The sequence below is a fragment of the Dromiciops gliroides genome, chromosome 5 (assembly GCF_019393635.1).
Source record: "Dromiciops gliroides isolate mDroGli1 chromosome 5, mDroGli1.pri, whole genome shotgun sequence".
Taxonomy (NCBI): domain Eukaryota; kingdom Metazoa; phylum Chordata; class Mammalia; order Microbiotheria; family Microbiotheriidae; genus Dromiciops; species Dromiciops gliroides.
The window spans coordinates 203,055,096-203,069,395 of NC_057865.1; the positions used below are offsets into that span (position 1 = coordinate 203,055,096).

Genomic DNA, 14,300 nt, shown 5'->3' on the forward strand with positions numbered 1-14,300 from the left:
CTCAATAAATCCCAGTGGTCCCCTATAACCTTTTTTTTTTTTTTTAGTGAGGCAATTGGGGTTAAGTGACTTGCCTAGGGTCACACAGCTAGTAAGTATTAAGTGTCTGAGGCCGGATTTGAACTCAGGTACTCCTGACTCCAGGGCCGGTGCTCTATCCACTGTGCCATCTAGCTGCCCCCCCTATAACCTTTAAAACCCTCCCTTTGGCATTTCAACATCTTCAGGCCTTCTCTTTTCAGTCTTCTCACATATTACTCCCCTCCAGGCTCTCTATGCTCCAACCATAGTGACCTGCTTGCTCCTCTTAATCATTCGGTGCTGAACCTTTGCACTGGCTGATGCTCTCCTTCTTCATCTTTGCCTCTTAGAGTCCCTTGATTACTTCAAGATTGAGCTTAAGTGGCAGATTTTGCAAGATTCCAGTCCACCATGCCACAAATGTGCTCTTCTCTAATATACCTTTGATGCTTTTTCTAGCACTTAGGACAGTGCCTGGCACAGTTAAAATACTTATTGATTGGCTGATAGATGTCTTCATACCAAATACATAATAACAGCTAGCACTTAAATATCGTTTTAAATTTCAGAGTGCTGTATATATATTATCTCATTTTATCATCACAATAGCACTGCAAAGTAGTTGCTATCATTCTCCCCACTTTACAGATAAGGAAACTGTAGGTGAGAAAGATTAAGTGACTTTTCCAGAATCACACAATTAATAAGTGTCTGAAATTGGATTTGAACTTATTTCCTTTTAGATTCTAAATCAGTGATTTTCCCCAAAGCACCACCTGACTGCTTCTACATTTATGGAACAAAAATTTTTCAAAATATAGAGACAGAAACAGAAGAAACAAAATCATATGGGAACAGAATGAGGTATATTTCTTTACACTCATCCTGTGTGATAGGACCAATATTTTCCAAGGTCCTCCCTGAAACACAGTCCCCAACACATGAGGAAGAAATAACATGGCCTAAGGGCCAAGATGTTAAGGAGATATCTGTGCTGAGCTCTGTCCTTACATAGAGGTCTGGGAGTTCATGGCCCAATCTACAAACAGAGGGGCAGAGGATAGTGATAAAGTCTTGAGACCAAGACTAATTGGATTTTGCAGGATAACAAAGTTTTTCCAATGATGAACTTCCTGGCATAACTTATGCGTGCCTCATTTCATCCCAATGTCAAACTGACTAACAGGGTGCAGCATCAGGACCACTTCTAACATTCTGTTTGCTACTGGGATTGTTCCACCCTAATACTTGTATTTAATTATTGTTGTTTAGTCATTTTCCAGTCATGTCCAACTCTTCATGATCCCCTTTGGGGTTTTCTTGGTAAAGATACTGGAAAGGTTTGCCATTTCCTTCTTCAGCTCATTTTGCAGATGAGAAAACTGAGGCAAACATGGTTAAGAGACTTGCCCAGGGTCACACAGGTAATAATTGTTTGAGGCTCAATTTGAACTCAGGTCTTCCTGATTCTAGGCCCAGCAGTCTATCCACTGAGACACCTAGCTGCCTGTATTTAACTGGAAAAAGCAATTATTTTTTTAAAAAGCAATTATTTTATGTACCTGTTAAATATGATATTAACATCAAAGAATAATAACAATTTGTCCCATCACTACTTCCATCTGAATTCCATAGAAAAGTATAAAAAGGATAAGAATAACAAATATTATTATCAACATCACTCATGAAGGTAGTACTGTTGCTCCTCAAAGCTTTAGCTCCAAGCCCATAGCAGGTTAGGCTCAATGGCCTAGCCCCATATGACTGAAAGAATCCTAAACTGCTTGGTAAAACGAAAGTCTTCTATAAATTCATATTCTCTCTCCCCACACTTGGCAGGATCAGAAAAGCTTATCCTATTTGAAGTCTGTTTTTTAATGCCCATCTTTTCCCCACTCCTATGTCTCCTCACATACTGTTCCATATCATATTACTAACAGAATTAAGACACTAATCCAGGGCAGCTAGGTGGTGCAGTGGATAGAACACCGGCCCTGGATTCAGGAGTACCTGAGTTCAAATCCAACCTCAGACACTTAACACTTACTAGCTGTGTGACCCTGGGCAAGTCACTTAACCCCCATTGCCCAGCAAAAAATAAACAAACAAACAAATAAATAAATAAGACACTAATCCTCTAGAAGGCCCAAGCAAAAATATAAATGTGTTTTCTGGGAGGTGTGATATACTGATTCATTGGGACCCATCAATATGTTGATACAAATTAGTTCATCAGATTATCTAGCTGCCACCTAATACATTTCATGGCCCAAAGAAAGAACAGTGGAAATCTACCTTTGACAGTAAAGAAAGGTCTCTAGATCAGAAGGCTTGTCTGGGCTCCTGGGAAAAGACTCTGGGCAGCAAAGAAACTGTACAGGGGCTCTAGGCCTCTTGAAGAGCAGGAAGGAAAAGAGGTCACTCAGAAAGAAAGTGGCCCGTAAAGGAGAAGTAGGACAGTGAAGAGAAATTTCATGTTACACAATTCTGCCTGATGTGGGGTTTTGCTGGACCCAAGAGTTAGACCCAAGAGTCCTTCACCCAATTCTTAAGGAAGCAGAATAAGGAGCCAACGAAGATTCCAAGGGGAAACTTGAGAACCAAGCCTGTAGAAAGAGCAGGCAAGGAGAGGGATGAGAACGATGAGGAAGAAAGATGGCAGACTTACCGGGTACAGAGTGGCTCTTAGCTCCAAGTACTGCACATTGTCCTCATAGAACTCCTCCAGACCTCTAGCGAAGTACTCTCTAAACACCGGCGCATAATGGACAAGCCCCTCAATAGAGCCAAAGATGTTTTCAAACCTTGCCCAGATGACGGCTTGATCTGAGTATGCTGTCTCAGGGTTATCCAGCACTAGGGTGAAGTTTTGCAGCAAGCTGTCATGAAGCAATGGCAGGGAGAAACTTCAGGGAAAGAGGCTGCTGAATTTCCTTGTGAGATGGTACAATGTTGGAGCCATATCTACATGTATCTTGCACGGGCCCAGAGAAATCTATCTTTTCAGTGAGGGGAAGGCAGAGTTAAGTGAGAGAAGAGTCACAGTTTCCCTTCCTAGGAATCTATTTCCCAGAATTCTCAGAAATGTCTGAAAGATTCAGAATCAAAAGTAGTGGAGGTTTCCCTTTAACCAGGGAAATTTAGGGTCTTATACTCTGTCCTTTCCCATTCCACATCCTCTCAGGACATAGGCATTTTATTCAAGCTCTTTTACAAGTTATTTTGACTCTACTGGAGAGTTGCGTAATAATGTTCCACAGAAGGTTTGTAAAAAATGTGTTTGGCCCCCAATTATATGACAGGAAATTTAAGACTGAAATGATTTCTTTAGCATCCTCTCACAAAACATAGGGATAAAACTTACTTTATGCTGTAAGCATGTTCCTAAAAAATTATCTTATTTCCAAATCAAATTGGATTGAATTTCCAGACTACTGATTACTATTTTATTTTGATTTTCAAATCATGTCATAAATGCACTAGAAAAGATTGATGTTACAGGTTTTTGTGTAGGGAAATTGCTTGAGGTGAGATACATTAGATATCCCACGTTATCTACCTACAAGGCTCTAAATGAATGCTTTTTTGACTAGCTAACTAAATTCAGCTCTAAAGTTGAGAGGCAGTCCATCTTAGATCCTTACTAGCTGTAAAACGAATATTCAGCAGATTACAATCTTTTTGAGCCTCACAGTAACTCTGGTTGTGGTTGCCTCACTTTGTAAACGTTACAACTCAATATAAATGTCAGACAACTCACCTGTTGTCAAACTCAGTGACATTTTGCAGCTCTCCCCTATACTTTGATAGCAAAATCCACTCGGAACAGTCCTCTGGCTTTGGAGTTGGAGGGGCACGGTCAGCAAATATGAACTTCAGATTGCTGAGTGGAGTGAAACAGATGTGGCAGTGGGGTCTGTAGGTGACATTCTTCACCAACCAATCAACACTTAGTATGCCAAAATCATGGAGGTGTAAAGCAGCTCCTGAGAGAGGAGAAATTACAGATTACAGTCCATAGGTAATATCTCACCTAAATGGAGAGTAGATGATCATGTTACTCATGCATAGGAATGCCCATTCTGGCCAAGTTTCCTTGGATCCAAACTTTAATGGGAATTTCTGGCTTTAGTTCTAGGTCCTTACTTAACTAATCTATCAAAGCTCTATTTGTTCTCTCTAGAGTCTTCTTTTTTTTTTTAAGTGAGGCAATTGGGGTTAAGTGACTTGGGCAGGGTCACATAGCTAGTAAGTGTTAAGTGTTGGAGTCCGGATTTGAACTCAGGTCCTCCTGAATCCAGGGCTGGCGCTCTATCCACTGCACCATCCAGCTGCCCCTCTCTAGAGTCTTCTAAACCTGACTTTGTCTAGTCCAGGAAGGAATGACAGCGAGGTAGGCTTACTTTCCAAGCAACTAGCCAAGTTGAGCTTTGGAGCATCTCCCCTGTGTTTTGGCAAGCTCCAGATCATCAAACTATGGCCAAGACTCACTTTAGAGTGATTTGTCTTAAGGTGGCTCCCTCATCTCTCAGGAAGCCCTTATTTATGTCATCAGTGAGAGAAAGGCTCCACAGAGACACTACCCTTTCGGGGAGAGTTTCCGGAGATAAGAAAAAAATAATACTGGCAGTCTGTCCCTGGAAACCTGTTTGGCCAGACATTTTTCCAGTCCACTTTGTCCCAGAAGTTCATCTGGGTCCAAAGGCTGCAACCTCATACTTCTAAGGCTCCAAGAGTCTTCTCTTTTTTTTTTTTTTTTCCAGGGCAATGAGGGTTAAGTGACTTGCCCAGGGTCACACAGCTAGTAAGTGTCAAGTGTCTGAGGCCGGATTTGAACTCAGGTCTTCCTGAATCCAGGGCCGGTGCTTTATCCACTGCGCCACCTAGCTGCCCCTCCAAGAGTCTTCTCAAAGGCAGGGCTTTGGGAGTGTTGCATCCTCAGCCTGTCTTTTTCAGGTCTATGGGCAAGAACATGGGGAGCAGAATAATTTTGTGACATAGCTCCCCATTATGTCCTATCCTTTTCTTTTTTTCTAGTTTTTATTTATTTCAATAAATATTTCCCAATGACATGTAAAAAATTCAGCATTCATTTTTTAATAATTTTAATTTGAGTTCCAAATTCTTTCCCTCCCTCTCACCCCTTCCCCACCCAATGAGAAGGCAAGCAATATGATATCAATTATACAGGCAAAGTCATGCAGAACATATTTCCAGATTAGCCATGTTACAAAAGAAAATACACTAAAAACCCAAGAAAAATAAAGTTTAAAAAGTATGCTTCTATCTGCAGTCAGAATTCATCAGTTCTCCCTATTCTTTTCCATTCAGAAGAACTGATAATGGAGAAAAGAATTCCAAATTAGTAGTTTTAAATTCAGGTTCTCCAGATGATTGGATTTCCTACCTATTTATGAGCTTAACCCCTAAATAAGTCCACCCTACCCCTAGATAAAGGCCCCTACCTTTTGGCATCTTCTTTAAGACGTGGAACACCTTACTTTCTTCAATGAGCTTCTTGGCCCGGAAAAAGTGCATACTAGGTGGAAATTGACCTTTCTTCATGGCCTGTTTAATCTCTTCATTTTTGAGGGTCATTAGTTTCTTATTGGCCAGCTCTTCTTGTGCCGTTAATGACAGCTCCCCTCCAATTTGCAACATCTTTTCTTTCATTATAAGAGCTTTCCGGTCATCATCTAAGGGAAGGGCTAAGCAGAGAGGAGAGACCACTATGGCCAGCAGCAAGGCTGACCATTTAGTCTGGCTAGTCAGCAGCATGAGGAGACCTAGAAAAAGAAGAAGAAGGATTTGGGTGAACACCCATTATGAGTAAATCAAAATTATTTGAAACCAATCTGATGATTCAAGAGGTAAGAAATTAGATCGGGGCAGCTAGGTGGTGCAATGGATAGAGCACTGGCCCTGGATTCAGGAGGACCTGAGTTCAAATCTTACCTCAGACACTTAACACTTACTAGCTGTGTGACCCTGGGCAAATCACTTAACCCCAATTGCCTCCCTCCCCGCCCCCCGAAAAAAGGAAAAAAATTAGATCAACTGAAAATGAAATAGTTAAGGGAGTTCAGTTAAATTAGATAAAAGAATAAAAAAGAATAGCTAATAAATATTTGAGAAGTCATCCAACTCACTGGACTCTACAATTGTGGGGTTTTTTTGCTGGGCAATGGGGGCTAAGTGACTTGCCCAGGGTCACACAGCTAATAAGTGTCAAGTGTCTGACGCTGGCTTTGAACTCAGGTCCTCCTGAATCCAGGGCCAGTGCTATATCCACTGCGCCACCTAGCTGCCCCCTGGACTCTACAATTGTAATGCTGTATATGCATAGCACTTTATAGCTCTTGAAGTGTTTTGTTAATAATTTCATTTCATTCTTCTGACAATTTTGTGAAGAAGAGTGGATATAATTAATACCCATTCTCCAGATGAAGAAACCATGTCCCAAAAGTGAAGTGACTATCCCAAGATCATACAGTTAGTAAGTGGTAAAGCCAGAACCAGAACCAAGGATTTTTTTTCCAGAGTTTTTCCCATTATACCATGTTGCTAAAACTCAGGGCTTGGGGGCAGCTAGATGGTGCAGTGGATAAAGCACCGGCCCTGGATTCAGGAGTACCGGGGTATCTGAGTTCAAATCTGGCCTCAGACACTTAACATTTACTAGCTGTGTGACCTTGGGCAAGTCACTTAACCCCAATTGCCTCACCAAAAAAAACCACCATAAAAACATAAATAAATAAATAGATAAATAAAAATTATAAAAAAAACCTCAGGGCTTTAGTTTTTGTAACCTCCCATCTTAGGTGAACCACTTTTCCTTCTGAGGTCCAGGTTCCCTAATCAATGCATCAATTACTACATGTAATGAGTATGCTCAGATTACCTGCATCCTTCATTCTCCTACCACGTGGGTGAGAGTAGTACCCTTCAGTTTGCTATGTAGCAAGAAAGGACTATATTTTTCAAAACAGCTAAACTGAGACAGTCTCTCTCTTTTCCCACCCACTCTTTCCTGCTGCACCCAGAGACTGAAGATCACAGTTCACCCAGAGCAAGATGCCATGAACTCAACCAAGAGGTGGGGGGGATATCTTCCTCTGCCTCTTTCTTTTACCCCAGCTCTAAGAAATGCATCTCCATTCTGTCTGTTTCTTTTGTCCTTCCTAATTTAAGGTGCATGTGGTAATCCCTACCAGACCCAAGAGTTTGAGCCAAGGTGATCTTACAGCTAGGATTCTACCTAGTAATCCATCTAGCCCAGCAAGGAAGCCCCGAAAACCCAGGGTGCCTGGGAGTTGAGCCCAAGATAGGTTTGGGGCTGTACTAGAGTTCTTAAACTGTGGGGTCACGACAGGGGTCATGTGGGGGTCCCGAAAAATTTGTGAACAGTAAAAGGTTATGTATTCCTATTTTATATACCTATATAGCCAACATTGTGTAAAAATTTCTCAGTTCAAAAGGGGTCCTGAGTGGAAAAGGTTTAAGAAGCCCTGCTCTACAGAAACTGAACTAAGCTGTGAAACTAATCTGCTTCCCCTCCCCAGAAACTAAGGGAATATGTGAAAGAAGGTAGAAGAAGATCATGCCCTACATGCTCCGGGAGTAAATCTGAATATTTGTGATTATGCCTTTTAAAGTTAATATTCCTTTGCAGAAGTTAATCTGTTAGTGGCTAAATGCAAAGAGGGTGCAAAGGACCCCCCTTCATTTGGGGGAGTAGCATGGTGGGGGCCAAAGCCATTTGCAGACATCCTAGATATTCCCAAGAGCCTTAAGATTCCAGAGAACCCAGGGGGAGGGGTGAAATGTAACACACCTGACTTTCAGGAAGTGACTGTCAAGATAATCAGTGTTACATATATATTTAATATATTCTGTTAAATGCTATCTATATTTTCATGTCCATGTCTTATCTAGTTGCTGTGTGACCCTAGACAAGTAAATTATTTAAACTCAGAGATTTGGTCCACTCATCTGTTAAAATGAGGACAATACTTGTACCTACCTTTCAAAGTTGCTAGACCTTAGATTTTAAATTAACACGTTACTATTTGCCCAATTAAGTGGTGGCCCCCTAGAGCACCAAATAAATATTTGTTGATGATGAAATATTGAAATATCAGCCCTAGGGCCTGTAAGTAATTAGCTAAGGGTGTGATGGGGAGAGAAGGGACAAGACTATCATAACAATGAAATAAGCTATAAAACAGCAGGTGGATAGTAAGTAAGCCTTTCACTTAAGGTGGTGATGAGTTATAAAGAATGCAAATAACAATAAGCCTTTTATAAAATGGCAGTTTTAAAGAAACAATAAAAATAAGGAAAGGAGGAGGTGAGATATGGTATGTGGAAATTAAGTTTAGAATGTCACCAAATCCAATGTTGTAAGCATACCAGAAGGCAAAACTTGACCAGGAGTCTTTGAGAAAGATGGAAGAGGACAGGAGTCCCCAGGTTCCAGGTCTACTTTTTCCTGGGTCCCCTATGCTCATTAGGGGTCTCATGCCTGCTTCTCCTGGTGATATTACACAGTATGCCAACAATCTCTGGATTCCCCCACCCTAGAAATACAGCAGCATCCCCACAAAGTTCTATCTGCTCAGTAATCCAGCATCATAGCATTTTCTGCCTACTGTGAGAGGACACAGTGGTATACAGCCTCCCTTAACAAATTTCTTCTAGTCCCATAATAATCTGTGCTGGTGGAGAGGAAATTGACTTTAAATATGAAACTTTTTCAAACAAACACAAACAAAAAGAACTAATTACCTATGCCTGTGTCACTCAAACTCCTATGCTACATAGGTCCTTGTCCCAACAAATCCATGGAGGCAGGGATTGTAGTCTAATCTCCAGAAACCCCACAGAAAAGGATTCTCCTACATGTTATAACTAGCCCTTCTTAAACCATTGCTTCTCAGAATCCTGTCCCACAGAACCTCAGTTACCTCAAGGCAGCTCCAGAAAGTGTAGACTGCAAGCTTATTCCCCCAAACAGCTGTTTCAACAGTGTCAAACTGAGCTCACCAGCTCATTTTACTTCCTGTGAGGAAGTTTCACTTCACCCAGTATACTCAGTTTCACTTCAAGTATAGATGCCTTCAAAGGGATATGTAGGGAGGATGAAGGAGAATTGAGCGAAAAGTTTAAAAAAAACAAAAACCCCAAATCGCTGAGTCAAATCACTAGTTCCAAGAAAATCAGAATTAAGTGACAGAACAATAAGGGCTCCAAACTTTTGGGGTCCAGAAAATAGAAACAGGGTGCTTACCACCAAGTCCACAATCCTTTTGGTAAACACTTTACCACCCCAAAAAATTACTGTGGATTACAAAGTAGATATGATAAAATGTAAAATGGGAGGAAGGTCTTCAATTTTATAGATGGAGGCTGTCTCTCTTAAATGCTACCATATCTCTCATTTAAACTTTGTAATTTTTCTACTACCTAGCACAGTGCTCTATACACAGTAAATGCTAAATAAATATTTTTTAAATTGAATTGAATTTTCTCAGCCTAGGCCTAGGGGTTTAAGTCAGATTGACAATTAAAAAGAATCATGATCGGGGCAGCTAGGTGGCACAGTGGATAGAGCACTGGCCCTGGAGTCAGGAGTACCTGAGTTCAAATCCGGCCTCAGACACTTAACACTTACTAGCTGTGTGACCCTGGGCAAGTCACTTAACCCCAATTGCCTCACTTAAAAAAAAAAAAAAGAATCATGATCAATGGTATACTTGGAGAATGCTAGAGAATCAGCCAAAAAATTAGTTTAAATAATTAACACCTTTAGAAAAGTTGCAGAATATAAAATAAACCCATCAAAATCATTAGCATTTCTATGTATTACCAACAAAGTCCAGCAGCAGGAGATAGAAAGACATTCCACTTAAAATAACTGTAAACAATATAAAATGTTTGGGAGTCTGCCTGCCAAGACAAACCCAAGAACTAGAAAAACACAGTTACAAAACACTTTTCACACAAATAGTCAGATCTAAACAACTGGAAAAATATTAATTGCTAATGGGTAGGCCGAGCCAATATAATAAAAATGACAATTTTACCCAAATTTTTTAGTGCCATGCTAATCAAACTACCAAAAATTATTTTATAGAGCCAGAAAAAATAATAACAAAATTCATCTGGAAGAACAACAACAGTTCAAGAATATCAAGAGAATTGGAAGCAGCTAGGTGGCGCAGTGGATGGAGCACCAGCCCTGGAGTCAGGAGTACCTGAGTTCAGATCGGGCCTCAGACACTTAACACTTACTAGCTGTGTGACCCTGGGCAAGTCACTTAACCCCAATTGCCTCACCAAAAAAAAAAAAAAAAAAGAATATCAAGAGAATTGGAAGCAGCTAGGTGGCACAGTGGATAAAGCACCAGCCCTGGATTCAAAAGGACTTGAGTTCAAATAGGGCCTCAGCCACTTGACACTTGCTAGCTGCATGACCCTGGGCAAGTCACTTAACCCTCATTGGGGGGGGGGGGGGACACAAAAATATCAAGGCAATCAATGAAAAAACAATTTCAAGGAAGGTGGTTTAGCCATGCCAAATCTCAAACTGTTTTACAAAGTGATGAAAACAATCTGGTAGTGGTAATTGTTTTTTAATAAGAAATTTTCTTGTGGAAAAGTGGTCATGAGTGGGAAAAGTTTAAGCCCTGGTAGACCAACACCTCATATCTGACATGCTCACATTTGTGCTTTAGGAAAATCACTTTGGTGGCTGAATAGAGGACGGACCAGAGTAGGGAGGCTTGAGGTAGGCAGATCCATCAGCAGGATATTTCAGTAGTTCAGATGGTGGATGTGAAGGAAAAATTCATCCTCTTCTCAATAATTCTCAGGAACTCAGCAGCGAGGTGACAAAGGCTTTATTCTCTTCTCATGAGAAGGAGGCACTCTAGTGTGCTGGGTTCCAGCACTCCCAGCGCCCTTCACCAGCGATGGTCGGAGCCCGGAGGGGGCCACCCCCTACTCCTGAGTTCAAGGAACTCAGCAGAGATGTTGCAAACGCAGGGTGGAGCAGGCTCACCAAGGGGGTAAGAATTTATCAAAACAGGGATTGCCATGGGGAGGAAGGAAAAGCCAGCCCTCTGGTTTGTTAGGCTCATGGTTGGGAGTCACTGCTATAGGTCTTTTGCAGGGGTATTGGGTGAATTTATGAATGAAAGCTTACCTCCCAGGATTGTGAGGATAGAGCAAAATGTTATTGGGGTTTAGTATAATGTTTTCTTTGGGCGGGAAAGCCAGGAGAGAGGTCCCTGAATTTCATGAGAAGAGAGCATGGAGCAGAGGCGTGGCTCTCTGGGATGCCTTTCTCCCTGAGTAGGAGATGAGCAGGCATTTGGGCATTTATGTGTGTGTGTGTGTGTGTGTGTGTGTGTGTGTGTGTGTGTGTGGTGGGTTTGGTCCTGGTCCTGGTCCTGGTCCAGTGGGGCCATCATCTGACTGTAGGGGTATCTTGTTGGGGGAGGGCCATCCCCCACTGGTAGTGGCTGAGGGAATTTGGGTGAGGGGCAGCTCCAGATCCCTCAGGTCATCTCACTCTCCCCCTCACACCACAGGGATAGCAGCCATACCTAATCTTGTCTTCCCTGGGGGTGGAAGAGACTTGGAGTAAAGGGTGGTGGTCCTGGAAGTTACTCAGAGTGTCGGTCCTTTGGTTTGGTTTTGTGGGGAAGGGGTTCTTTTAATTTGCCCCAGGGAACTTTGGTAAACTAGGCCCATTAGAAAAACAAAAGGGTTTGCTTGGGAAAGGTGGGAGAGCCCTATGGGTCCTTCAAGAGTTTAGGATTAACAAAGATCTGTTAGGCCCAGGCAATTCATTTGCTTAGGAAAGGGGAGTGTGAATTCAGTGCCTTTTCTTAGAAAGGAAAAAAAATTGTTTGAGAATTCTACTTTAAAATCCTGAGAAAACTGATTCCATGTTTTAATTGGTAAACTATTGACAGATGAAAATTATGGTAATATTTAGCAGTTGTTGCATGCTATTGTAAATTAGTTTTGTGATTTTGCTAAGGGTTAAATACTGTTTGAGTTGATTAACTGAAAGCCTTCACTGAAGCTTTTAGATATTCATTCTTTTACATTAATTGCCTTTCTTCTGAGTTATCAGATCTGAGCAAACAAGGTGCCAACTATCCACGGGGAGAGAGGACTCTCCTGCACTGTATTCTATGAAACTTGGCAACTTTTGTTCTTTTATGGTAACCCCCATGATCATCCCAAGGGGCATGATAAACACAATGTTGAATTTGGCCATGGCATCTGGTATCAATGGTATTAGATTCTTTATGAAACAAAGATGAAAATTCTATTCCTAATTGTTTTATATTAAATTAGAAGGGTATAGGAGTATAATTTTATGGACTCTTTTGCAGGTGGCTTGGGGGAAGTTTTAACATCTCAAGTTTGTTTCAAGAGAAGTAGAGGAGGGTAACTTATAGAATGTTTTGTTATGTTAAACAGCATGGGGCATTCTTAGCATCTCTCACTGGAACAGCTTTTCACTCCTGATGCAGGATTCTGGGGTTCCTGGATTCTCTTTCTTGGTTTTGGGTGTGCCAAGGTACCAAGCGGTTAGAGTCCGTAGGTGCCAGGCGTGCCAAGGTGCCAGGTGGTTAAAGTCCATAGGTGCCAAGTGTGCCAACCAGTGTGCCAGGTGGTTAAAGTCCATAGGTGCCAGGTGTGCCAGGCAGTTAAAGTACGTAGATGCCAAGTGTGCCAAGGTGCCAGGCGGTTAAAGTCCATAGGTGTCAAGTGTGCCAAGGTGCCAGGAGGTTAAAGTCTGTAGGTGCCAGGCGATTGGAGTCCGTAAGCACCAGGGGTGCCAAGCAATGTACCAGGAGATGCCAAGTAGTGTGCCAGGCAGGGGTGGTCCCCAAGAATTCAAAGGGTTCATTAAAGATGAGGAATGCCATGTCTAGTGATACAGAAAAGGAAGAAAGTACACCTCCCTAAATGAGAGGAGCCAAATAGTCAAAAATAAATTGTCTCCTCTCAATGTGGATATAACAGTCAGTCATACTCCCCTGACCTGTTTGTAGGACAAAGGTCTCAGATCCCCTCCTCCCCCTCAGGTTAGCAAGGTCACATGGTTCAAGGAGCCCTGGTCTCAATTAGGTCCTCTCCAGAGTTCTGTCCATATAAGGAAGTATAAGGTCCACTCCTGAGTTATGCCCATACAAGGAAGAGGGGTGGGAATATTACGTTCCGATTAGCTAGTTTTTGCACGTAGATTGTAACCCCGACTAGTGATGAAAAATGGGAAGGTCCATTTGCATTAGGGACTAGGGTATAAAACAGGGCCTGTGAGCCCCCTTTCTGGGCACCCACAAGCTGCACACTTCTCATGAGAAGAAAATAAAGCCTTTGTCACCTCGCTGCTGAGTTCCTGAGAATTATTGAGAAGAGGATGAATTTCTCCCTCACAGGGGAGGAGAGAAGGCATGTCTTCATGAGATGTTGCAAAGGGAAAATAGATAAGCCTTGACAACAGATTTTATTTTGGGGGATGAGAGATAAAAGGCAGTAGAAAACCCCTAGGCTATGAGTCTGGGGGACTGTAATAAAGGAAGACTATCGGTAGAAATTGTAGGTGATATAACACAAAATATCAATAAACATTTATTAAAATTAATAGGGAATTTCTTCCCCCATCCTTTGCTATATAATGTATAGCCACCATTCTGGTCAACCATTGTAGGTAACATTAGGGGTATGTACTGAGGCTGTCCTAATTGCCTGCTGAGCCAGAAGAATTAATTATGTGGAGTACCACACCTGGTAGAAGAAGAAATAGTTTCTGTTAGGTGGGCCTTTTGGATTCAACCCTTCAAGTGACAACATAGGATTCCATAAGGGATAGAGGATAACCTTTCTACAGTATGGCCCCACTTGGGCTATCAACTCAACTATCCCGGTTTGTAATAGGAGTCCCTGGCTACCTTCCTCTCTCATTTTGTGTTACCTTTCCTTTAGTGAGTGACCTTGTAAGCACTGAAAGGTTCCAGAGGGCACTGTAGCAGCATCAGCATCAGGATCAGACTTGAGCCAATAATTTCCTTAGCAGAGGAGATGAAAGAGAAGGGAATACACCTTTAATAGTACCTACTATGTGCCAGGCACTATGCAAGGTGCTTTTTATAAATATTATCTCATTTAATCCTCACAACCACCCTGCAAGATAGGTGTTCTTATTACCCCTATTTGAGAGTCGAAAAAATTAAGGTAAACAGAGGTTAAGTAAC

General features: G+C 41.8%; 1 protein-coding gene across 5 annotated transcripts in view; it reads right to left on the reverse strand.

The window, feature by feature from the left end:
* The window catches only part of ADA2 (adenosine deaminase 2), an 84,654-nt gene that overhangs the window by 35,865 nt on the left and 34,489 nt on the right, over nt 1-14,300 (reverse strand). For all 5 annotated transcript variants that reach the window (XM_043967793.1, XM_043967795.1, XM_043967792.1 and 2 more), the window contains 3 exons: nt 5,487-5,807; nt 3,782-4,007; nt 2,690-2,900 (listed from right to left, as the gene is read on the reverse strand). In XM_043967793.1, the coding sequence (XP_043823728.1) occupies nt 2,690-2,900; nt 3,782-4,007; nt 5,487-5,799 (750 nt within the window). In that variant the 5' untranslated portion in view covers nt 5,800-5,807. The remainder of the gene's footprint in view (nt 1-2,689; nt 2,901-3,781; nt 4,008-5,486; nt 5,808-14,300) is intronic.